The sequence below is a fragment of the Microcaecilia unicolor genome, chromosome 3 (genome assembly GCF_901765095.1).
Source record: "Microcaecilia unicolor chromosome 3, aMicUni1.1, whole genome shotgun sequence".
Lineage (NCBI taxonomy): Eukaryota > Metazoa > Chordata > Amphibia > Gymnophiona > Siphonopidae > Microcaecilia > Microcaecilia unicolor.
In genome coordinates, this window is record NC_044033.1 from 390,662,406 (window position 1) to 390,689,842 (window position 27,437).

Genomic DNA, 27,437 nt, shown 5'->3' on the forward strand with positions numbered 1-27,437 from the left:
TGGGGTTTAGATTGAAGTCTCCCATGATCACCAGCCTAGGGAATTCAGGATCACTTGAGTAATCAGGTCTAGTAGTTCTTGCACAGATAATGTGTTGTTACAAGGTCCTCTGTAAACCATGAGCAGCCAGATCGGTTTCTCCTCTTCAAGTTGGATTAAAAGAGATTCTAATCCATGTAACTGGTGGATGGATATTCTGTGCAGTTTCATTGTGTCTCGAATCAAGACAGTTACCCCTCCACCCTGTCTTCCAGGTCTTGGTTGACGTTGGATGTTGAAACCTGTTGGGCATAGTTCAGCCAGTGGTAAACCCCCACTTTCATCTAGCCAGGTTTCACTTATTCTTAGGATGTCAAGATGCTGTTCATTTATGGCATCATGGATCACCGAGGATTCCTTTGCAGCTGATCTGGCATTCACCAGTCCTACAGTTCTCAAGGGTGGTCTGGGGGTGCTGTGGGTAGCTTTGGTGTGTATATGTATATGTAGTATAACATCAGAATAGTGCTAATGAGTGATCCCAGAATTGGCTTGTTTACAGTGGTGTTAATTAAAATAGGTGACTGGTATTTCTAACATGCATTAGAACAGAGACCAAGAATTTTTTTGTGTCAATAAAGGGAAGTTAAACAGTTGCAACGTCTAGAAATTAAATATACTAAGAAAAATATTTTCAAAGGAAAACTATTTGCAGGAATAACAAATTTCATACTTTAATTATAATGCAATTATTTGTCCATATTTTAAAAAAGAAACCAAGATGTTATCAGTTAAATAATGTAGGAGCCCTTTTACTAAGGCAGGGTAAAATTGGCCTGTGCTAGTTTTGGCACACGAAATTGGCATGTGCTGGGCCACTTTTTACTATGACAGGAAAAAGGCTTTTTTTAAAGTGGGGCAGTAAATGGCCATATGCTAATACTAAAATTAGTGCATGGCTATAAACTGCCTGAGCCCTTCCCGCCACCTATTTAGAAAGCGGGTAAGGGCTTATGCACTAACCCCACGGTAATCAGGCAGTGCACAGCTATGTGGCTGCACTGTCGATTACTGCTGGGAATGCCTCCCGCGGTAGAAAATTATTTTCTACCAAGGGAAACTGCATGCGCCAACTTCAAAACTATAGCCAGGCTTCTTCACTACCCCGGCGGTAGGGCTGAGTTGGCATGTGCGCCTTTGTTTTTGGAGAAGTAATACATTTTGAGCAAATTAAGGGGTTTTTTTTTTACAGACATATTTTATGCTTGCATAGAGAGAGAGAGGACATGTGTATGTGTATGTTCACCTGAAACTGAACATGGCCAAGACCGAACTTCTTGTCTTCCCACCCAAACCCACTTCTCCTCTACCTCCACTCTCTATTTCGGTTGATAAAACCCTCATCGTCCCCGTCTCATCTGCCCGCAACCTCGGAGTCATCTTCGACTCCTCACTCTCCTTCTCTGCGCATATCTAGCAGATAGCCAAGACCTGTCGCTTCTTCCTCTATAACATTAGCAAAATCCGCCCTTTCCTCTCTGAGCACACCACCCGAACTCTCATCCACTCTCTCGTTACCTCTCGCCTTGACTACTGCAACCTACTCCTCACTGGTCTCTCACTTAGCCACCTATCCCCCCTTCAGTCCATTCAGAACTCTGCTGCACGTCTTATCTTCCGCCTGAACCGATACACTCATATCACCCCTCTCCTCAAGTCACTTCATTGGCTTCCGATCAGGTACCGCATTCAATTCAAGCTTCTGCTACTAACCTACAAATGTACTCGATCTGCAGCCCCTCATTACCTCTCAACCCTCATCTCCCCTTACGTTCCTACCCGTAACCTCCGCTCTCAAGACAAATCCCTCCTTTCAGTACCCTTCTCCACCACTGCCAACTCCAGGCTCCGCCCTTTCTGCCTCGCCTCACCCCACGCGTGGAACAAACTCCCTGAGCCCATACGCCAGGCCCCCTCCCTGCCAATCTTCAAATCTCTGCTTAAAGCCCACCTCTTCAATGTCGCCTTCGGCACCTAACCTCTACACCTCTACCCAGGAAATCTAGACTGCCCCAACTTGACATTTCGTTCTTTAGATTGTAAGCTCCTTTGAGCAGGGACCGTCCTTGTTTATTTTGTACAGCGCTGCGTAACCCTAGTAGCGCTCTAGAAATGTTAAGTAGTAGTAGAGTATAAATGCTTTGCATTTGCTTATGAATTATTCTGTAAATAAGTTTGGGATACATTAATCAGGTGCCTTTGCTAAAATGGTTTCCTAATAAAATGCTAGCTCAAAATACAGCCTTTTTGTTCTTTCCTCCACCCCTACTTCTTTGACAGTTATTCTAGGATAAGAAAGACTTGTTTGATCACTGAAGAGAATCATTCCTTCAAAGTTTATCTCTTGCATGCTCTTCCAGCAGAAATTTTTTTTTTCCTAGTTGGACAAAAGCGCCAGCACAAAAAAGGGAATTATAAATTAAGTCCTACTGACTTTAGACAGGAGGTCAGAAGTAGGTCTCTGGTATGTGAGCACTATTACCAAACCACAGGGAATAACCCAACAAATATCATTTTTTGTTATATAGTGTATGTAGTTCTTTTACAAGAACAAGCATGCTTTTTTGTAAACATATTTAGAACTTCTGCCTTTCAATGTGTAATTCATACTACAATCTTGGAAATGTCCGAGTTGGATTTCAGAAAACAGTGATGCTATTAGGGATAAGACCATTCAATTTTAAATTACTGGTAATAGGAAATAATCATCTTCCATTTTCTCATCTTTAAACTACTATTAGCCCATAATCAATGAGACATTACCAAAGGGTTGTACAAAGGTGGCATGGTGCAGGGTGTTCAGATACACTACTTTTACTTAAATGGATCAAATTTATTTTGCTCCCTCAACTAAACTGTTTCCAAAATATTCAGGGTTATGTTAGCCCAGAAAAACAAACTAGAAAAACCTCTAAAAGCTTTGGTATAAAAATTGCAAACCTTATATAACTTTAATTTGGATTTCTGTGTTTCATATACAGCTATAAAAATATATTTTACACATAGTGTGACCTACTTGGATGTTTACAGTTTGTTATATCACTCACAAAAAAGAAATGTATTTTGTGGAAATCAAAATTACTTTAGCTTTCTATCCTCCTGATGACTCTTCAAAGTATTCTAGGATGGCAACAAATTTGTATTTCTTCCTCTTGTTTGTAGGCTATCAGTCCAGCCTTTTTACCATGTAGGGGCCTTCCAACTCATATCCAATCTTTCTGTAATAATTCCTTGTGCCAACACCTAGAATAAACCACAAACAATGTCAAGGTACACCATGATAAAACATCAACAGGCATTCAGCCAATAAAGCTTCAGTTTGCTAAATCCTCTGTCTCTATACTATCATACCGATAGTTTTACCAATGTAGAACAGCAATTCATAATGAGCAGTAGAGGGGAAACCTCTCCAAGGTTTTCTTATTTGTGATACACACAACTATAAACACACCATACTCATGTTGCTGCAGGAGCTGTATGCATGCCTTAACATCAGAAATCAGTGCCATATTAAGAACTATATCAAAGGGCCAATACAGTGGTCTAATATGGAGTCATGAAGGGACTTGTTAGCCAGTACACACGTGGCTTTCAAAAGAATCAAAACATGTGAAGGGCATTAATTTTTGTGAATAGACGTTTTACTAATTTTTTTTCAAATTCAAGCTCAGGTCGCATTTCAATTCAGGTATTGTGGTTATTTCATTGTGCAAGAGGACTTGCATTCTAAATTGTACCTGAGGCAACAGAAAATGATTTGCCCATGATTATAAGGCCAGTTGGTGGAAGAAGAAGGACTTGAAGCCTGGCTTCCTTGATTCTTAGTCCACTGCTCCAATCATCATATTACTACTCCATGCCTGGTAGTAAGCCATGGATTTGTAGAAACAAATAAATGTAGCCATGATGGCAAAGTATGTGAATTTAATAGATACTGCAAAACACTATGCAAAGCCAGAATTCTGGGAGTTAAAATTAAGAGGGGATTTATTTTTAGTCTATTTTATAAAGAAACATAGGCATCTAGATGTTTTTATAAAATGCTATGGAAAAAAAAGTGGCAGAAATTGAAGCCATGAACAAACTGGACAAATACTAGGGGCAAACCAACTAGACTAGTGTGGACATTCACTCCAGCTCTAGAGCTGCACCTCATGCATTTTTAGAAAATATGCATGTACTTTGCAACTCTGCTCATCCAAGAACATGCCTACTTGAGTGTGATAAAATGTATGTGCCACTTTGTCACCATGCCACGTGGCACATATTACATAAGGCAATTCTGTAACAGCAAACCCTCAGGAAATGTCTCTGAACTGAGATTTTCTTTGTCTTATGGAGTTAAATGAAGTAAAAAAAATTCACTCACAGCAATTACTAAGCTAATAATTGCATCTAATTTTCTAGTCTTCTGTTTTGTAACACATAATGGGTTTGTTCCTTTTGATATTACTCTTAAGTAAGAAGGCAACATGACAGAAATTTAATTAGACCTCCAAAATTATTCACCTGTGCAGACAATTAGAAATATTTTTTTTAATAACCAATCAGAAAACAGCAATTCATGACTAGCTACAAGAGGTGTGAATAAGAGAGGCTGACTGGCTGATATACTGGTGGGAAAGTAGCAGTGTGCATTAATGAGAAAATCTATATAATTAAAGAATCCCTAGTCCAATTCAGAGCTCTTGGAAGGCAGTAGAAAGACTGGTCTGGCCTACTGCTTCTCATAATTATATACCTTCTATACTTGTCACCATACTTTGGTTTTGTTTGCTTAGATCTAGGTGTAAATGATAATGCCTAAGGAATAGGGCGCTTTCAATCAGCTAAGTTAAAACATGATGACATTATATGACACAGAAGACATCAGGGGAGGCTTGAGTAGAAGCAAAACCTGCATGGATCTGATAACTAGAGTCTGTAGAGTATAGACAAATGGAATGCCCGTCTACAAAGTTGGGAATAAGAGCAAATTGCATTGAGATGAATCCTGAATGAGTTAAGGTTTGACAACAGACTGAAAATGCAGAAAATTTTCAAGCCATGTTTATGTAAAGTAGAAATAATTAAAATGTTGCCCTGACATTAGATGACGAGCCTTCTCCATCTGAAACTGTAAGACCTCCTCGTGGCTTCCTTCCTTGAAACAGGATGAACCTGAGAAAGTGCACTGAAATCAAACCATATTCTCCTCAACACTGACTGTGAGGGCTGGAGACTGAATGTTGGGGTAGAGAAACGAACCTTGGTTCTGTGTGATCAGGGCTGTGGAAAATTTCAGCTTGATTAATTTCTCAAGAGAAAGTCGCTGAAGGAGGGAAAACTAAATTTGCCTTGGTCAAAAGGAAGCTGTGAAGGTCAACGTGTCCACATCTCATGAGGTTTTTTTAATTTTATGGAGTTTATTCAAAACAGGTAACAATATAGCAAATATAACAGAGATAAACAGCAGATGTAAAATATAATATCAAAGGCCTAAAACAAATTCAAATCATATATTAAATAAGTATCATGGGTTCTGAATAGTAGTGTTGTGGAGATATGATGTAAGAGCAGACCATACTAATCTTTTTACTTGACACAGGGGTCCTTTTACCAAGCTGCGGTAAAAAGGGCCCCGTAGAGACTGTTTTTGCTTTTGCTGCGCGCTGAGGCCCTTTTTACCACAGTGGGTAAAAAGGTCGAAGAAGACATGGCCTTGCGGTAAGATCGCTCTTACCATGTGGCCATGCCGGGATGGGGGGCACTTACCGCCACCCATTGAGGTAGTGGTAAGGGCTCCCATACTAACCTGGCGGTAACCAGGTAGTGTGCAGCACTGCCCGATTACCACTGGGTTAGCACCACGCTAAAAAATACGGAGAAATTTTCTCTAGCAGGGGAAATGGAGTTTGCCAGGGCTCAAACTACCACCAGTGCGTGCGATGGGCCAGCGGTAGCTCCAAATTAGTGTACAGTAAGCACACATTGGGCTTAACACCGCATTGTAAAAGGGCCCCATAGTTTCCAATCTCTCAGCTATTGAAAGTTCAGATTTGCAATGCTGTAAATACTGACTTCCACCAGAAGTGAACATTAAGTAAATGAGAATTTTTTCAATTGGAAAGAACATGTTTTTGAGCAATAGTATGGAGAATATCGAATAACGTTTTCTAAGTATCAGAAAGAAAAATTTGATGGGAACACAATTTGAAAAGAACTATTTAATATTTCAGTTTGTAAAGCAAAAAAACTTTACTTAGGATAGACCATATATCTTTCCATTCATATAACATATGTAATAAGGAATGGAGTGGAGGAGTAGCTTAATGGTTAGTGCAGCAGTCTGGAACTGAGTTCAATTCCCACTGTGGCACCTGGTGACTCTGGGCAAGTCACTTAACCCTTCATTGCCCCATATACAAAATAAGTACCTGCATATGATATGTAAACTGCTTTGATTATAACCACAGAATAGTGGTATATCAAATCCCATCCCCCTTTCCCTACCATTGAAGGAATTACAGTTCCAACACAAATTAGAAGAGGATAAACCTGTCAAAAGTTTATGAGTCCACAAAGTTGAAAAACATTGATTGTAAGGTAGATGCTGAAGAGAGGTCTTAGCATTTTTGACCAAAAGAATGACAAGCTTCCTGAGTTTGTTGTAATCCAGCCATTTCTTTAGAAGTGGAAGATATTAAAAGTTTATAAATGGATGAAGCAGTTTGATCTAAGAAGCAATTTTACTGTTGACACTAAAGATAGTATTTCAGAATGAACAATAGGCATTCTATTCCCAGTGTGACAAATGAGAGAAGCCCATTCAATTCCTATGGGCTTCCTCTCATTTGTCATGCGGGAATCGCTAACGTGGCTTTGTAAAAGAAGCCCTAGATTTCCATTGTTAAAACAATGATTCAGTTTGAAACCATTTATAAAATGACTGGATGGTAAATCATATTATTCTTGTAATTTCACAAATGGTAAAAGTGTGTTATCCTTGTTATAAAAGGTCTTTCAAAGTCCATAATCCTTTGTGAGCCCAATATATCCAATAAACTGAGGAACTGTTAATTTTAATTTGTGGATTGAACCAGGGGAACATTATTAAGTATTTTTTTTAAACTCTGATAGGCAATTTAAAGAATCAGATAAAATCATGTTAGTTTTCTGTGAAATTGTGAGTAGTAAGTGAATTGGAATTGGGAGGCAAATAGACTGGATTAACCAAATTGGTGTATATTCATCATCAGGTGAAAACCAATTACAGCCTTATAATAATATGAATGCTTTATGATTACGTAATAAAGTCAGGAAATAATACTCCTGGCTTTATCCTTAGGCCTTTTTTTAAAATTCAAGTCTTCAGATTTCCATACAAAGGTTAACGTTCTATTTTAATGTTTCCAGAAATTTAAAGGAAATAATATTGGGATCATGCTCAAAACAAAAGTTGATCTTGGGGGCTACCATCATTTTGATGGTCTCCAATCTTCCTCACCACAAGAGATGGAGAGGATGCCAAGAATGCAGAAGATCCTTCACATATTTTAAGATGGATTCACAGTTGTGTTCAATTGTATCAACTAAATCGGTATATAAATCTATTCCAAAGATATCTAATTTTGGAAAAGGTTCAAATCAAATTGATTTGTGCTTGGTGAATAAGATTATTTGAAACCAACCACTGCGGTTAGAGAGGGGAGTCAAAAATTGTTCTACAGGTGTTAAGTCCTCTGTTAATTCAGAAGTATATAGTTGTGAATAAAAATCATGAAAAGCCTCTGAAATGGCTTATAGGGTGGTAGCTGAACTACCATTAGACTGCTTCACAGCAGGTATTTGGAGTTTTGTCCTGCTTTTTAAAAAGTTAGTTAGCATTTTACTACTCTTCTTACTTTCAGCATAGTGTTTTGTTTTGTAAAGAAAAATTCCTGACCAGCAGTTTTACTTAAAATGTAGCTGCATGTGTATTTAAGCTGATAAGAGAGAATTCAAAGTTAAATTATCATTATATAGTAAATAGTTATTTTCTAAATCCCTAGGGGCTCTTTTACTAAGCTGTGCTAAAATGTGGACTGCGCTAGGACTAACACGTTGGTTTCCCATGCGTTGAGGCCATTTTTAACACGGCTGTAAAACGGCCGCATTTTCCTTTTTCTCAATTAATGGCCACATGCTAATTTCCAAATTAGCACGAGAGCCCTTACTATTTTCCGAGCACACGTGTGGTCGTGCAGATCCGAAAACTATTACAGGATGCCTGACACCGTGCCCCATGGTAGTGGATTTTTATCCAAGAAGAAGCAGGCCAGTTATATTCTCACATCTGGGTAACATCATTTGACGAAGACTGATTCGGATGCTGAATACAAAAAATACGTAGAAATTTCTAGTAGCATCCCACCGTGTATGCTTGAGAATTGCTGGCATGCTGCTCAGAGCCAGAAACAAGCAGTGGGGAGTGGCGGCAGTCCATTTATTTGGCTGGTGGGTCTTGGCCTCCCTGCCAGGAAAGGTATGCCTAGCATGCCCGCATGGGGGGAGGGGAACAGAAAGGAATACACTGCCCCCTAGTCCACCCCCCTCCCAAATTACATGGCTGGCTATGCTCAGAGACTGTGAGGCTCATTTTCAAAGCACTTAGCCTCCCAAAGTTCCATAGAAACCTATGGAACTTAGCCTCCCAAAGTGCTTTGAAAATACGCCTCAGAGCCTGTTAAAAATTTTCCAGCACACGACTGGCTGTATCCGTGGAGGATAGTTCCTCTGTGCTTTGTTTTTAGGATCACAATAGTAGCCACTGAAATAAAGGGGGAGCAGGAAAAAGATGAATAGCTGAATTACTGTGAATTGTCTTGGAAACACCCAAGAGAATTTCTAGCCCTAGCATGGGAAAGGAAGTGGATTCAAGCATAAGAGAGATAACTGAGATAACATGTAAAGAGATCTTCAAATTCAGGGAACATGAACTGGAGCTAGAGAATGACATGAGGACGGGGTCCTGAAGTAACCGTGGGGATGGGGCAGAGATAAGGACAGAGCATACAGGGATGGGGCCAAACTGTCCCCGTGTCATTTTCTACTTTGAAGCCTGTTAATGAACTGGACTGTTATTTATGTTTGAGTGATGCCTACAACGATATTTTGATTTTTTGGAAAAACAAGCAAACATGCTGGCCACAACTAGCAAAATTAGCATGAGGGATCCTATACATCCTGCTACCAGCACATCTTCTAAGAAGACATCTTCTGTTGCAGGAAGAACTGTGGAAGACAGGGGAGCTAGACTGAATCCTGAGATTGTTGATGACTTCTTATTCATCCACATGTTTATAAAAAGTAACAGTACTTCATAGGGAATGTTTTTCCCCTCTAGGGCATACAGAATAGGTTGTATTTTATACCCCTGGACATTTTAACAGTGTGAATTAGGATTCCTTGGTGTAGGAAGGGTAGAGGGTGGTGGGGGTGGGGGTGTTATTATTGCTGCTCGGTATTACTGTTTTCTATTTGCAATTTATACACAACAGTTGCACAGCATATTGTTTATTTTTATACTTTAATACAAAGATTTAAATATAAAATCAGAAGCGTTCGAGACTTCTGCAGATGAGGACAGAGGGTTTTAGATTTGTTAGGAACTGGGCAACATTCTGGGGAAGGGGGAGCTTATTCCGAAAGGAGGGGCTCCACCTTAACCAGGGTGGGACCAGGCTGCTGGCATCGGCATTTAAAAAGGAGATAGAGCTGCTTTTAAACTAGAAATGGGGGGAAGGCTGACAGCCGCTCAAAAGCGCATGGTTCAGGATAAGGTATCTTTCAAAGATATCACCAAAACAGGGAAGATAGGGTATCCTGATAGTGAGGTTGCAAAAGAGACCGTAGATCAGGTGTCCTAAAATAAAAATCAGACAAAAGATTGCACATTAATACTGTCAAGTACGAAGCATCATGTAAATAGGAACAACAAACATCGTCTGAAATGTCTATATGCGAATGCTAGGAGCCTAAGAAATAAGATGGGAGAGTTAGAATATATTGTACTAAATGAAAAATTAGATATAATAGGCATCTCTGAGACCTGGTGGAAGGAGGATAGCCAGTGGGAAATTGTCATAATGGGGTACAAATTATATCGTAGTGATAGGGTGGATCGAATTGGTGGAGGGGTAGCATTGTATGTTAACGAGAGCCTTGAAGCAAATAGATTGAAAATTCTGCAGGAAACAAAACACTTCTTGGAATCACAGTGGATTGAAATTCCACGTGTAAAGGGGAAAAGGATAGTGATAGGCGTGTACTACCGTCCGCCTGGCCAGGATGAACAGACGAATGCAGAAATGTTAAAGGAAATTAGGGATGCGAACAAACTGGGCAACACAATAATAATGGGTGATTTCAATTACCCCGATATTGACTGGGTAAATATAACATTGGGGCACGCTAGTGAGGTAAAATTCCTTGATGAAATCAAGGACAGCTTTATGGAGCAGCTGGTACAGGAGCCGACGAGAGAAGGAAAAATTCTAGACCTTAGTGGTGCCCATGATCTGGTGCGAGAGGTGATGGCGCTGGGGCCACTTGATAACAGTGACCATAATATGATTGGATTTGATATTAGCTTTGAAGTAAGTATATATATATAGGAAATCAAATACATTAGCGTTTAACTTTAAAAAAGGAGACTACGATAAAATGAGAAGAATGGCTGCGAGGGTCAAAAATTTACATCAGGCATGGATGCTGTTCAAAAACACCATCCTGGAAGCCCAGGGCAAATATATTCCTTGTATTAAAAAAGGAGGACAGAAGACCAAACGACAGCCGGCGTGGTTAAAAAGTGAGGTGAAGGAAGCTATTAGAGCTAAAAGAAAATCCTTCAGAAAATGGAAAAAGGAACCGACTGAAAATAATAAGAAACAGCATAAGGAATATCAAGTCAAATGCAAAGCGCTGATAAGGAAGGCTAAGAGGGACTTCGAAAAAAAGATTGCACTGGAGTTAAAAACACGTGGGAGGAGCATAATCGAAGGGGACACCCAAGTTTTTCTGAGGACGTCCTCGCAGGACGTCCCCATGAAGGGGCAAGGAAACCCAACTGACCAATATTTATTGTTTTGAGTGAGCCTGGTTGCTAGGGATACCCCACATGTGAGAACAGGCAGCCTGCTTGTCCTCGGAGAAAGCAAAGATACATACCTGTAGCAGGTATTCTCCGAGGACAAGCAGGCTGATTGTTCTCACATGTGGGTCGGCATCCACGGCAGCCCAGGAAACTGCAAATTTTTCCACAGCAAAATTTAAAAAGTTTTGCCAGAGCCTTCTGTCACGCGCAAATAATAAACAAGAACTCCAAAGGGGAGGTGGGCGGGTTTGTGAGAACAATCAGCCTGCTGTCCTTGGAGAACACCTGCTACAGGTATGTATCTTCGCTTTCTCCGAGGACAAGCAGGCTGCTTCTTCTCACATGTGGGGTATCCCTAGCAACCAGGCTCACTCAAAACAATAAATATCGGTCAATTGGGCCTCGCAACAGCGAGGACATAACATAAATTGACCTGAAACCATAAACAACTAACTGAGAGTGCAGCCTGGAACATAACAAAAATGGGTCTAGGAGGGTGGAGTTGGATTCTAAACCCCGAACAGATTCTGCAGCACCGACTGCCCAAACTGACTGTTGCGTCGGGTATCCTGCTGGAAGCAGTAGTGAGATGTGAATGTGTGGACTGATGACCACGTTGCAGCCTTACAAATCTCCTCAGCGGAGACTGACTTTATTTGAGCCACTGACGCAGCCATGGCTTTAACATTGTGAGCCGTGACATGACCCTCCAGAGTCAGCCCAGTTGGGCGTAAGTAAAAAATATGCAATCTGCTAGCCAATTGGAGATGGTGCGTTTTCCGATGGCGACTCCACTCCTATTGGGATCAAAAGAAACAAACAACTAGGTGGACTGTCTAAAGGGCTTTGTCCGCCCCACGTAAAAGGCCAATACTCTCTTTCAGTCCAAGGTGTGCAAACTGCTTTCACCAGGGCGGATATGAGGACGGGGAAAGAATGTTGGCAAGACAATTGACTGGTTCAGATGGAACTCCGACACCACCTTTGGCAGGAACTTAGGGTGCGTGCGGAGGACTACTCTGTTGTGATGGAACTTGATATAAGGTACATGAACTACCAAGGCCTGAAGCTCACTGACTCTACGAGCTGAAGTAACAGCCACCAAGAAAACGACCTTCCAGGTCAAGTACTTCAGATGGCAGGAATTCAGTGGCTCAAAAGGAGCTTTAATCAGCTGGGTGAGAACGATGTTGAGATCCCATGACACTAGTGGAGGTTTGACAGGGGGCTTTGACAAAAGCAAACCTCTCATGAAGAGAACAACTAAAGGCTGTTCAGAGATAGGCTTACCCTCTACACGGCGATGATAAGAACTAATCGCACTAAGGTGAACTCTTACGGAGTTGGTTTTGAGACCAGACTCTGAGTAGAAGGTATTCAAGCAGGGTCTGTGTAGGACAAGAAAGAGGATGTAGGGCCTTGCTGTCACACCAGACGGCAAACCTCCTCCATTTGAAAAAGTAACACTTCTTCATGGAATCTTTTCTGGAAGCAACCAAGACTCGGGAAACACCCTCTGAAAGACCCAAGGAGGCGAATTCTAAGTTCTCAACATCCAGGCCGTGAGAGCCAGAGACTGGAGGTTGGGATGTAGAAGCGACCCCTCGTTCTGAGTGTTGGAAAACAGTCTAATCTCCATGGTTCTTTGGAGGACAACTCCAGAAGAAGAGGGAACCAGATCTGACACTGCCAGAAGGGTGCAATCAGGATCATGGTCCCGCAGTCTTGCTTGAGTTTCAGCAAAGTCTTCCTTACTAGAGGTATGGGAGGATACGCATACAGAAGGCCTGTTCCCCAATGTAGGAGAAAGGCATCTGACACTAGTCTGTCGTGGGCCTGAAGCCTGGAACAGAACTGAGGGACCTTGTGATTGATCTGAGTGGCAAAAAGATCCACCGAGGGGGTGCCCCACGCTCAGAAGATCTTGCGGACTAAGCCCATGTTCAGTGACCACTTGTGAGGTTGCATAATCCTGCTCAACCTATTGGCCAGACTGTTGTTTATGCCTGCCAGATAAGTGGCTTGGAGAAACATGCCGTGATGGCGAGCCCAAAGCCACATCTGGACGGGTTCCTGACACAGAGGGCGAGATCCGGTGCCCCCCCCTGCTTGTTGGTGTTAAACATGGCAACCTGATTGTCCATCTGAATTAAGATCACTTGGTTGGACAGCTGATCTCTTAAAGCCTTTAGAGTGTTCCAGATTGCTCTTAATTCCAGGTTGATCTGCAGACCTCTTTCCTGAAAGGACCAGGCTCCCTGAGTGTGGAGCTCATCTACATGAGCTCCCCACCCCAGGAGAGATGCATCCGTTGTCAGCACTTTTCATGGCTGAGGAACTTGGAATGGTCGCCCCACGGTGAAATTGAATTGAATCGTCCACCACTGAAGAGAACTCCGAAAGTCGGTGGACAGTTGGATTATATCCTCTAGATCCCCCGCAGCTTGAAACCACTGGGAAGCTAAGGTCCATTGAACTGATCTCATATGTAGACGCGCCATGGGTGTGACATGAACTGTGGAGGCCATGTGCCCCAAAAGTCTCAACATCTGCCGAGCTGTGACCTGCTGAGACGCTCGAACCATGGACCCCAGGTTGTCCGCCCTTGTCTCGGCAATATAAGCTCGAGCTGTCTGAGTGTTCAACAGGGCTCCAATGAATTCCAATTTTTGGACTGGAGTGAGATGGGACTTGGGATAATTTATGACGAACCCCAGTAGGTCTAGCACCCAAATAGTCATTTGCATGGACTCCAGAGCACCCTCCTTCGAGGTGCTCTTCACCAGCCAATCGTCGAGATAAGGAAACACATGCACTCCCAGTCTGCGTAGCGACGCTGCAACTACAGCTAGGCATTTGGTAAATACTCTGGGCGCAGACGCCAGGCTAAAAGGCAGTACACGGTACTGAAAGTGCTGTGTTCCCAGCCGAAATCGAAGCTACTTCCTGTGAGATGGAAGTATCGAGATGTGTGTGAAAGCATCCTTTAAGTCCAGAGAGCATAGCCAATTGTTTTCCTGAATCATGGGAAGAAGGGTGCCTAGGGAAACCATCCTGAACTTTTCTCTGACAAGAAATATGTTCAGGGCCCTTAGGTCTAGGATGGGACGCATCTCCCCTGTTTTCTTTTGCACAAGGAAGTACCTGGAATAGAATCCCAGCCCTTCTTCCCCTGGTGGAATGGGTTCGACCGCTTTGGCCTGTAGAAGGGCGGAGAGTTCCTCTGCAAGTACCTGCTTGTGCTGGGAGCTGTAGGACTGAGCTCCCAGTGGGCAATTTGGAAGCTTGGATCCAAGATTGAGGGTGTATCCTAACCGGACAATTTGAAGAACCCACTGTTCGGAGGTTATAAGAGGCCACCTTTGGTGAAAAAACATTAACCTCCCCACAACCGGCAAGTCGTCCGGTACGGACACGTTTATTGAGGCTATGCTGAACTGGAGCCAGTCAAAAGCCCGTTTCTTGCTTTTGCTGGGGAGCCGCAATGGCCTTAGGCGCACACTGTTGATGAGAATGAGCGCGCTGGGACTGAGCCTGGGCAGGCTGTCGAGAAGCAGGAGTGTACCTACGCCTAGCATAGGAATAGGGAGCACTCCTCTTCCCTCCACAAAAACCTCCTAGATGAGGAGGTAGTAGCAGAAGATGCCCAGTGGGAGAGAGAATCCAAAGCATCATTGTGCTTCTTGAGCTGGTCAATCAGATCCTCCACTTTCTCACCAAAAAGGTTATCCCCCCAGCAAGGTACATCCACCATCCACTGCTGGACCGAATGATCCAGGTCAGAGACACGCAGCCATGAGAGTCTGCGCATCACTATATCCTGGGCAGCGATCCTGGATGCTACATCAAAAGTGTCGAAAGTACCCCTGGGCAGGAATTTTCGACATGCCTTCTGCTGCCTGACCACCTGGCGAAAAGGCTCGGCCTGCTCCAGAGGGAGTACATCAACCAAGCTAGACAGTTGCCTCACCGAGTTCCGCAAGTGGATGCTCGTGAAGAACTGGTATGTCTGGATTTTGGCAGCGAGCATAGCAGCCTGATACGCCTTCCTCCCAAAAGAGAACAAGGTTCTAGATTCTCTGCCTGGGGGAACCGAGGCATAGTCCCTAGTACTCTTGGCTCTTTTAAGAGCGGAGTCCATCACCATGGAATTGTGAGGTAGCTGAAACCTCATCAATCCAGGCTCCCCGTGGATCCGATACTGGGATTCAGTCTTTTTCGGGATCACGGGATTAGACAGAGGCATAAGAACTTCCTTGAGTACATTATGCAAAGGAGCCTTTGCAGCCTCTCTAGACGGAGAAGGATAATCCAGGACCTTGAGCATCTCAGCCCTGGGCTCATCCTCAACCTCCATAGGGAAGGGAATAGCCGCAGCCATTTCCCAGATAAAGGAGGTGAAGGATAGACTCTCCGGTGGAGAAAGTCTCCTTTCTAGTGGAGGGGAAGGTTCAGAAGGAATCCCATAGGACTCGTCAGAAAAAGTACCTGGGATCCTCCTGTTCCTCCCACGAACGCTCATCTTCAGTATCAGACAAGACATCCCTCAGAGCAGTCCGAAACAGAAGCTGCCTCGACGCTGAGGAACGACGTCCTCTATGGCGGTGCCAAGAAGTCGACGTTCGCCTGGACTCCGGTGAAGCTTCCTCCACCGACATCGAAGGGGAGTCGACCTGGGTGGCAGGCAGCACCGAGGTCGAGGACCTCACCACAGGTGAAGGGCCAGATGCCACTGCAGCAGACGGTACGGAAGGTGTAAGCACCCCCGACACCAAAGCAGACTGGCGCAGCAGCCCTTCCAGAAGCAGGGCCCTGATGCGCTCGGAGAAGGCTGCAGGGTCGGTAAAGGAGCCGGTGGCAGAATCTGTCAAGACTCGGGAGCATGTACCAGGCTGCTAGACTGACGCATAGGCACCGCCTGAATAGAGGGAGAGCGATCCTCTCGGCCCCGACGCTTCTCAGGTTCCGAATCCCTTGACGCCCCGGAGCTCTCGGCACTGTGTGTTGAAGGAGAACAATGACGGTGCTTCTTAGCCTTCGCCTGACGCCTGTCATCGAGACTCTTCGGTACCGATGAGGAAGACGTGGAATCCTCACGTCTCTTCGGGGCCGGGTCCGACAAAGGTCAGTTCCGGGGGGGGGGGGGGGGGGGGGCCTGCATAACAGGAGGCCTCGAGACAGATGGAGACCCACTCGATGCTTCACTACTCCCAGTACGAGTTGGTTGTTCCGCAGCCATTACCTTCGATCCAGACGTCGATGCGTCCCTCGATGTTGACGCCGCCGACCTCGGTACCGAAGTCGACGTCGAAGGACCGGACCAAGCCCCAAAAAGCTTCTCTCATTGGGCTTCTCGAGACGCTTGGGTCCGTTTCTTCATACGAAGACGCAGACTGCAAGCGGCTGGGCTATGGTCGGGCCCAAGGCATTGGATACACTAAGCGTGGGTATCGGTACCTGAGATGGTCCGATTGCACAGAGTACAATGTTTGAAGCCGCTGGGTGTCTTCGATGACATGGAAGGAAAAACGTGTTCGGCAAAATTAAACGACGTGATCGTGCCAAAAAAGTAAAAGGCACTAAAGGGGAAAAACCCGGCTGCATCGAAAAGAAAGAAAACTTAGAAAGTGGAAAAACTAAAAGAAAGTACCGGGGTTTTGTTTTTTTAAACGAATAACGATAAAAGAAGAAATATCAAAAGAATCGTCAAGACTCTCTTCTTGGGCCAGCGAAGTGAACAGGGAAAAACCTCTTCACCTCACCGCTGACAAGAAAAAACTGAGCGGGAACGCTCACGCGAAGGGCGGGAAGTTGTTCGCGCATGCATGGTGTGCGCACCAGAAGGCTCAGGCAAAAATTTTAAAATTTTGCTGTGGAAAAATTTGCCATTTCCTGGGCTGCCGTGGACGCCGACCGACATGTGAGAACAAGCAGCCTGCTTGCCCTCGGAGAATGTGTTCAATTCTGGTCGCCACATCTCAAAAAATATATAGTGGAATTAGAAAAGGTGCCGAGAAGGGCGACGAAAATGATAAAGGGGATGGGACGACATCCCTATGAGGAAAGGCTAAAGTGGCTAGGGCTCTTCAGCTTGGAGAAAAGGTGGCTAAGGGGAGATATGATAGAGGTCTATAAAATAATGAGTGGAGTTGAACGGGTAGATGTGAAGTGTCTGTTTACGCTTTCCAAAAATACTAGGGCTAGGGGGCATGCGATGAAGTTACAATGTAGTAAATTTAGTTTCAAACATTTTTATTGAATATACTCCAAAATAATACAACACATAATCCCGTTGTACAACATTTCCTATAATAATGCTATCAACATTGTAATAACATGAACTGAGTTATCAGCAATCACTTTTCTCCCCTCCCTACCCCCCTTTCATTCCCTTAATATAACATTCCGATGATTCGACGGTTCTATTACAGCCCCTTATCACCAACCATATCTTACTCTCAATCTTATTGGCCAAATCTTATGCTTCTCCCCCCCCCCCCGCCCCCCTCCCTGTTAGCATGGTTCAGCCTTATCTCACCCTATCCTCTCCGTTTCCCCATGGCAGCCCATTGAGCACTTGGCTTCTTGCTTTCGGTGAAATCATATTTATGTATTGTCCCCAAACCGCCAAAAACCTCACTTGCCGTTTTGGTGTCACTCTCGCCCCTCTCGCTTCCCATAACATCAGTTGGTGCATCTTATTCCGCCAGTACCAGTAAGAGGGGGGGGGTGTCCAATATCCAGTGATTCATAATACATTTTTCCCCACTATACAAGATTTGCTCAGGAACACTCTTTCGCCCTGGGTCCCTGCATCCCATTGTTCAGGCACACTCAGCAGCATTCTTTCAAACGTAATAGGAACCTGGGAGCCTATGACCTCCCTTACGAATTTGCCTATTCTCCCCCAGAATGCCTTTATGGTCTTACATTGCCATATACAGTGTGTTAAATTAGCACCACCCTGCCCACATTTTAGGCACTCATCCGTCTCTGTCACCCGTGCATGAAATGCCCTTCTGGGAGAGAGGTAAGCCCTATGTAGTGTTCTATATTGGCACTCTTGCAACTCTGCACTATGTATCACCTTCTGCATGCCCCTCAATGAGTGTTGTAAATGGTGTTCAGAGATAGTCCTATGAATTTCAGTTTCCCACTTCATCGCCACCTCAGTCACCCGCCTCTCCGGTAGCCCTTTCTCTAGCTCTCTAAAAAACCAAGATACAGAGACCTGTCCCAACGCATCCCCTTCCAAGAACTCCATCAACTTAATCTCAAATCTATGGGTTAGTCCTCCCTTTGGGATACTATGTATGTAGTGGGCGAGCTGGTGATAAGCCAATATCCCCAATGGCCCCCCTGAACACTTACGTTGGAAGTCAGCCATGGAAATCACAGTGTTATCGTCCTTAGGAAAACTACCCAATAACTCCACCCCTTGGCCTTGAAGTGTGCGAAACACTGCATTATCATTGCCCAGTGTGAAATCCTTATTCCCAACAAGAGGTAGTAGTCTGCTAGCCACAATGTAGTAAATTTAAAACGAATCAGAGAAACATTTTCTTCACTCAACGTGTAATTAAACTCTGGAATTCATTGCAGGAGAATGTGGTAAAGGCGGTTAGCTTAGCGGAGTTTAAAAAAGGTTTGGACGGCTTCCTAAAGAAAAAGTTCATAGACCATTATTAAATGGACTTGGGGAAAATCCACTATTTCTGGGATAAGCAGTATAAAATGTTTTGTACTTTTTGGGGATTTTGCCAGGTATTTGTGACCTGGATTGGCCACTGTTGGAGACAGGATGCTGGGCTTGATGGACCTTTGGTATTTCCCAGTATGGCAATACTTATGTACTTATGAGCTCACAGGGATGGGGACAGAACCTGTAGGGACAGGGTGGGGACGGAGAGAGGGCCTGTGGGGCCTGAGAGAATGGGGTACGGACAGAACCCACAGGGATGGGGTGGGGAAGGGGACAAACTTTGTCCCTATGTCATTCTCTAACTGGAGCCTACTTGCTGCAACAGCCAGGAGTGGAGAAGTCCTTAATACCTTACAAAGAATATTCATCAGGAAACTAATGGAAGAGATTACTCAATAAGAAGCTACACTAGATGTGGTGCTGACAAACTGAAATTGTGTCACTGACCTCATGTTAAGGGAAAACCATGATCTAATGATCATTGTGGTTTAATATGAAACTCTTAGCCACACTTCAAATGTGTTAAAAGGGGCAAGTAATCAAGGGAAATAAATAATCTGAGGACTATCATGGTCCTGGATTTCAAGAGGTCTATTTCTATTTATTTAAATATTTTCTTACCCACTTTATTTGCTTTGGGCATCAAAGCAGGGTACAGTATAAAAAAATCAGATATGACAATTACACAATAAATTAAATGCATACCCTGAAAAAGTTCAGAACAGCCTCAGCCAAATTAACCCGTTCACACCTGTGCCCAGCTCCCACCACATTCTACCAAAAAGGGCTCCCTATTCAAAACCCTGAGTCAGTCTTATCAAACAAAGTAACCTTGGTTACTGTGGGTCGATAAAGCCTTGTTCATAAACAGGATAATTCTTTCAAGAAAGCACCAACATTTTGGCATCAAGAACATGTGTAAATGACCAAAATACTGGTATAACACGTATAAATGCCAATATTTCACCTACATGCTATTCTATAAAATGGCTCTTAAATGCAATGGTGTGTTGGTAAAAACCATCTAGATGGTTTACAAACATATTATAAAAAGAGAAAATAGGAAATGGAACTATATATTTATGGGAAAGAATCTTGATCACTGCGAGATCACAGTGAGCATCACCACCCATACCCAGAATCAAATGCGAAGAAAACTATTACTTGTCATAACACTAAGAAGAAATGTATTTTAAATCTGCTTTACATCTACAAAACTATGATTCAGCTTGAAGGATGAGAAGACGACTGTCCCACAGGGTATGGATGGGGCAACACCTTAGAAACATATTATCAAAACAAATTTAATGAAAAGATGAAACAGTCAAAAGAGATTGTTGGGAAGACCAAAGTGAGTGTGAGTATGAGGTATGTAAGGTATACGCATCAGAACGGTTTGAAGGTGGGCATATACATGGATTGAGTTTGGGCAGAGCAAGAGGGTGCACAGTTATGCATGTAAATTATAGAGTACTAATGATTTATGAATGTTTGTTAGCAATCTAGGTGCAAGTATTAACACCAGGTCTGTGGCTGGTGTAAGTGGCTGTGCCTAAATTATATGCACATTTTAAATGCTATATTACTATTCTATAAAGGAAAGTAGGCCCTTTAAAGAACTGCCCTTCATGTAATAAGTGATAAACTGATTAGGCTTTATCAGTAATCAAGAGCTGGAGAATTAAGAATATTGATCAGCAATAAGAGTAATGAGAACATAACAAATCTATTTAGGGGCTCATTTTCAAAACACTAAGCCATACAAAGTGCCATGGTACTTTGTGAATCTAAGTGTTTTGAAAATGAGCCCCACAATTTGATTAACAAACTGACAAGGAGAAAGAAGCTGATACAGTTCTCTAAGAAGCTGGTAGAAGTGGTAAGGGCAAAAAAAAAAGGGATGTTCTAAAGATAAAAACAGGCAAAGGAGTACAGCAGAATTATTAGGAAAAACAAAAGGGATATAGAGGACAGGAAGAAAACAGTAAAAACTGACCAGTTAAAAAGAGAACATAAAAACGATCTTTGGATATATAAGGGAGAGATGAAAAACTAAATAGGGATGGTCAGTACTGTGCTCTACCACGTGAAGGGATCTCAGTTTAAGTCCCAACTTAGGTCTTCTGTTTCCTGCTACGGAGGTAGTGCTCACAACACTGAAGGAGAGAGGGGGAAATCATTACACTATGGTGACCTAAGCTCTGGCTTTTCCCTGTTTCTTCACCTCTACCAGGTCAGCAGGAGAATTCTGCGCCCCCCCCCCCCCCCCCCCCCCCCCCAGAAAAAAGACCTGTAAGAGGAATAGGTAAGAAAAAGGGATTTGCAGACAGGAAGACCATCAACATACAAACTTTTAGCAGTAATATGTGAGGTTTGCAGTTCCCCATTAGAAGAGAGCAACAAGGTAACCTGTTCAATAGGCAATCACCGATGACTTTTCTCTTGTTCAGTAATGTGATTTACTTGCCCTAGAATACCAGGCCGTAAATTTTTCACATCTTGATGATCAATATTCTCTAACTATTAGGGAACAGCCTGCCTTATTACAATTATTACAAGTCTGATTCTCTCATTTGGCTTTTTTCCCCTCTGCATTGATGCAAATACAAACTTTCTACTTTTAGAGCTATATAAAAACCTTAGAGTCCTGAATTTTTCAAAATCATTTGGCAGCATAAAATTAAACTACAATATACAGTAGCAAATTGAGATCCTAACCAGTTTTGTGCCAGACAGTACTGCACTTGCACCTCATTGGCTGATAAACCCTTAGCAAGTTATTTACCCTTCTATGATATGAGGGCAATTTTCAGACTCCCTATGCAGCTTGCAGGTCTGTTGGTATTCTAAAGCAAAATAATCAAGAAGAGCGGAGGTGGCCCAAAACAGAGAGACAACCACAGGTCCAAACAAGAATCCTTTACTGACTGACGTGACACGGCCGTGTTTCAGCACAATGAACAGTGTGTGCAGAGCACCTGTTTTGAGTTTCACACTGTTCTGAGCAACTGGTATTTTGAACATGTATGTGTTCTTGGATTCCAAGAGTGTGGTACAGATATTTGCTTCTCCAGCAAGATCACAACCCGATGCAGGCACTGTGCCGAAAAATGGCTGTGATGGATCAGTCAATAAAGGATTCTTGTTTGAACTTGTGGTTGTGTCTGCTTTGGGTCACCTCCGCTCTTTTTTGGTTTCTTTGTATGATCTATGGAGATACCTCTTCTCTGTGCTGGTATCCTATACCAAAGCACCTTGTGTGCTAAGTTTTCAAACAAGCGGCTGCTCACAGAGACTCTCCTTGAAAACATACCACAGGTACAAAAATAGGTTTTGAAAGTAATGCAGTAAAATAAGGGTAGTGGCTTTAAAATAATACCACCACATGTATTTTAATTCTCCTGACTTAACTCTGCCCCCATTTGCTGTGAAAAAGCATGCATGATTTTACAGGACCTGAGGGCTGGAGGACCAATTTACAGTTTATTTAAATTTACCAGACCGCTCCAACTACCAAGTGAGGTTTGTACAGGCTAAAAATCAAATGTGAAAGATAAATGAACTCCATTTAATAATAGGAAAGACAGAGAAACACACAAAGAGGGTATTTTACAAAGACGCGCCAGTGTTTTTAGCATGTGCTAATGATTAGCGCACAATAAATGCTAGAGACACCCATAGGAATATATGGACATTTCTAGAGTTTAGCACATGCATATTTAATGCATGCGCAAAAAACACTAGTGCACCTTTGTAAAAGGGGTCCAAAGGGAAGCAAAAAAAAAAAAAACCCCAATAAAAAAGAGATATAAAATAAAGAAAATAAAAGAATATAAAAAAGTTTCTATGTTCTGGATGGCAGCCCTAGTCAGTCTGCCTCCCGAAAGCCTGTCTAAACAGCCAGGCCTTAAGATTTGCTTTAAAGGCCTTAAGTGATAATTCACTATGAAGCAAGATGGGAAGACTGTTCCACTTGTAGGGGGAGAGGAAAAAGAACACGGTGTTTAGTTGATGCAAGGTGAGGAAGTTTTGGACCTGGCAGAACTAAATGAAGTTTAATCCAATACCTTTCATTTCTTATTATAAAATGTACTTTCCTTACCTGAATACCTAATCCGTTCTGTCTCCTCTACCTTAACTATGTATTTCTCTTTTCCAGAACTGGTAATCACCATTACGGAACTATGTAAGCCACATTGAGCCTGCAAATAGGTGGGAAAATGTGGGATACAAATACTACAAATAAATAAATGATGACTGTTTACTGAATGGAGAACCCTAGCCGGTGAATAAGGAATAGTGAGACAGAAAAGGAGTAGACTTTTAGAAGGATGAATAGTTTACTGTATAAAATCTTTTAAAAATCATCTTCCCCACAGTCAGTTTTCAAAATGAACAAAATGGAGACCACTCCTTTCTTACTAGATGCCTCCATTAATTTTACATAGTGCAAGAGTTTCTGTTTATCCTTATTTTAAAAGAATAAGCCTTTCAAAGCAAAAGGCTGAGCTAATTGCAGTACACCCCAGCAGGCATCATTATCACAACTATCAGTGTCATGTTGACTAGAGAGTCCAAACTTTTACTCTCAAGCTGTATTCCAGCTGCCACTTGGATGTACAGGTGCATCCCTCAGTCATAATTATATTTTCTTTATAAGTGGAAGATTGAGTTCTTTGGGTGAGTTTCTTCAAAATAGGCAGTAAACAAATCTTAATAATAATCTGCCATCCTACTACCCACATGGGGAATGTGACAGCCCTGAATGCTGTAGTAAAGAGGTTTAGATTTGAGATTACAATACATTTGTAGAAGTACAACTTTCTGATAATAAACACAAACTTACTAATTTAATTTTTTTAAATTGCTAATTGCAATAAATATTTTAACAACTGTTTTTATTCATACAGAAAGGGAAGACTAAATCACCAGGTATATGTGCAAAGATGTATTCTTATAAAAATATATTTTTTAATAAGCTGTTCACTGAAATCTGCTTTGAAAAAGCATCTTACTACTCATAACATCAGCTACAGCACCATAATAAGATGATCAAGTTTACCCAAATTTCAGGGATTGTCTCCATTTGTAATACTTTTACCTGTGTGCAGCATGGGCAAAAGAACCAACACCACATACATTGAACCCATATATTCATGTAAATGGCTTTAAGAAATTGCCCTTGTGGAGAGTAATTTATATAACAGCCCAGTGGGCGCCTAATTTGAGACTACTAGATAAAGACACATACAGGCTTATTTTCGAAAGAGAAGGACACCCATCTTTCGACACAAATCGGGAGATGGGCGTCCTTCTCCCAGGGTCGCCCAAATCGGCATAATGGAAAGTCAATTTTGGGCGTCCCCAACTGTCTTCTGTCGCGGGGATGACCAAAGTTCCTGGGGGCGTGTCGGAGGCGAAGCAAAGGTGGGTCTTAGGCGTGCCTATCACATGGGTGTCCTCGACTCATAATGGAAAAAAAAGGGCGTCCCTGACAAGCACTTGGATGACTTTACTTGGTCCTTTTTTTCTTATGACCAAGCCATGAGAGGGAGGGAATCGGGGATGACCTCCCCTTACTCCCCCAGTGGTCACTAACCCCCTCCCACCCTCAAAAAAATTTTTTTTAAATATTTTTTGCCAGCCTCTATGCCAATCTCAATGTCATACTCAGGTCCATCACAGCAGTATGCAGGTCCCTGGAGCAGTTTTAGTGGGTGCAGTACACTTCAGACAGGCGGACCCAGGCCCATCCCGCCCCCCCCCCCCACCTGTTACACTTCTGGTGGTAATTGTGAACCCTCCAAAACCCACCAGAAACCCACTGTACCCACATATAGGTGCCCCCCTTCACCCGTAAGGGCTATGGTAGTGGTGTACAGTGGTGGGTAGTGGGGTTTTTTTTTTGGGGGGGGGTTAGGGGGCTCAGCAAACACGGTAAGGGAGCTATGCACCTGGGAGCAATTTCTGAAGTCCACTACAGTGACCCCTAGGGTGCCCGGTTGGTGTCCCGGCGTGTGAGGGGGACCAATGCACTACGAATGCTGGCTCCTCCCACAACCAAAGTGCTTGCATTTGGTCGTTTCTGAGATGGGCATCCTCGGTTTCCATTATCACCGAAAATCAGAAACGACCAAGTCTAAGGACGACCATCTCTAAGGACGGCCTAAATTTCCAGATTTGGGCGTCCCCGACCGAATTATCGAAACGAAAGATGGACATCTATCTTGTTTCGATAATACGGGTTTCCCCGCCCCTCCATCGGGGCATTTTGCGAGGACATCCTCAGCAAAACTTGGGTGTCCCTTTTGATTATGCCCCTCCAAGTCTTTCAGTTTATGTGAAGTGTACCCAAATGAAACGAGCCTGGAATACCACCAGTGGGACGCAACCTTTCCAAAAATTCCAAGAAGTATCTGCAATCCAATAAGGAAAAGCAAGATCAGATCAGAGGCTGCCGTCCCACAGCAAGAACCAGTGACAAAGACAAAGAGAAGATCTGAACGCTGAAAAACTTTCAATATCTGCAAATACTGGAGAGCCCTCAGAACATCCAGACGACGAAGCACCGTGTACTCCGCATGAAAATCCCCCTCCCGAAAAGAGGGAAGAAAGAGAGGCTGAAAAAGAAAAGCCAAACCACAGCCGAAAAAGAAAGAAGGAACCGAAAGCAAGGTCACTCCAGACTCAGCAAATGGAGAAAAACAGCTCGGCATGGCTGTGCTAAAAATTCAGACATGCTGCGTGCCTTAGAATTGGCGACCAAGAACACTGCTTGCAAGTTCCTAAGCAAAGCACTCTGCAAAGGAACAAAAGGAGTCCGAAGCAATGCTTGGTAGACAAGGAGCCCCATGCTAGACTCGGAGAATATGAACGAGGTTTCGGGGGGGAGGAGCAAGATGGCGTCCTAGCTGTGCTCACGGAAGCTGCCGAATTGTTTGTTGGCAATTTTTATCTTTTCCTCGATTTCTATTATGCCCCATACTAAAAGAAAGGGGACGACAAAAGTGCAACCGCCAACTGCACTAACGTCGTCCCCTAACCAGCAGACATTAGACCGCTTCGTGAGAAGCCTACCTTTCGGTTCCGGTTTGGCGAGCCCCGCGTTGGCCGACAACGAAGGAGCGACGTCGGCTAGGGGCCTCGATACCACCTTGTCGCCGCCGACGCTGAACCCGCCTCCTTGTCCCGCAGGTGCCAGAGTTGAGTTAGAGGATCGAGCGGACTCCGAGGAGAGTAACGACTTATCCTTATTTGGCGGTTTCTCCCCTGGAACAGCGGTTGAGAGTGTGCTGGAGCTGGAAAAGCCCCAGGAGGTTACAATGGAAGCTATTTGGACTGCGCTCCAGAGACTGACTACTGAAGTTGCCAAATCTACGAGAGAAATTTCTACAGTTGCTAGTAAGTTGACTTTGATGTCAGAATCTTATGAAGAAATTAAAAGAGAATCTGCTATTCAATTTGCTACAGTAAAAGAAGAAATTAAAACTGTTAAGACAACAGTAGATTCTCTGGTTAATGATAAACTTTTCACTGCTCGCAAACTAGAGCAGATAGAAAATTATAATCGACGCCTCACGCTTAGGATGTTGAATTTTCCTATTTCACCTGCTTTAACTCCTCGAGATTTTCTGAAAAAATATCTACAGGAGACTTTAAAATTTTCCCCTGCTGACATTCCACCCTGCAATAAAGTTTATTATTTACCTAATGTGAAAAAACAAGGAGAAGACTGTCAACCTCCAGTAATAGATATTCAGAATTTAACAGCACTACTAGAAGATTCTATGATAGAAATAACTTCAAGAGGAACTCTTATAATATCAATGGTATTCGAACAGGACTTGAATATGATTATGAAAAAATACTTTAAATATTCGTCAGCCCTGTTTTGTGGACAGAAAATATGGGTCTACCCCGATGTTACCAAGATAACGCAGCAGAGACGAAAACAATTTCTTATACTTAGAGAAGAAGTGAAAGCGTTGGGTGCAATATTTACCTTAGCATACCCATGTAAATGCATAATTCGAATGTCTGGCATTAAATATGTTTTTTTTGAGCCCTCTCAATTGAAAATATTTCTGGATGCCAAAAATCCAACTAGCTGAGTAAGAAGAACATTTGATATCAGCAAATATAAGTTAATGGAAAATAAGATCAGGACTATGCCAATTTTTGTCAAGTTTTCTTTTCCTTTCTCTTTTTAGAGTGACAAATCTCCTTAAGTCTGTTTGACTCCTCCCCCTTTCCTTTTTTTGGTGGTCTAAGGAAGAGAATTAAGTTAAATATTTTTGACATATATGTTAGAATGGAAAGTATTATATATATTTTGATTTTCCTTAAATAATTCTCTGTATTGCCTTACAAACTGGATTTGTTTGTATTATCATTTAAAATTAATAAATATTAAAATTAAAAAAAAAAAAAAAAAAAAAAAAAAAGAATATGAACGAGGTTTCAAGGAGAAGAAGGTCGCAGCGGCAGAACAGCAAAGCACTCTGCAAGAAATGCACCACCGTGCAAGGCCAGGCTAGGCCCTTCTGCAACCCATCCTGCAGAAAGAACTCAATCGCTGAGGAA

The 27,437-nt window shown here is 42.9% G+C and overlaps 1 protein-coding gene across 1 annotated transcript in view; it reads right to left on the reverse strand.

The window, feature by feature from the left end:
- Nucleotides 1-2,165: 2,165 nt before the first annotated feature.
- ELP3 (elongator acetyltransferase complex subunit 3) overlaps nt 2,166-27,437 on the reverse strand; it is a 221,960-nt gene continuing 196,688 nt past the window's right edge. The window contains exon 15 of the mRNA XM_030198697.1: nt 2,166-3,282. Within this exon, the coding sequence (XP_030054557.1) occupies nt 3,206-3,282 (77 nt within the window). The 3' untranslated portion in view covers nt 2,166-3,205. The remainder of the gene's footprint in view (nt 3,283-27,437) is intronic.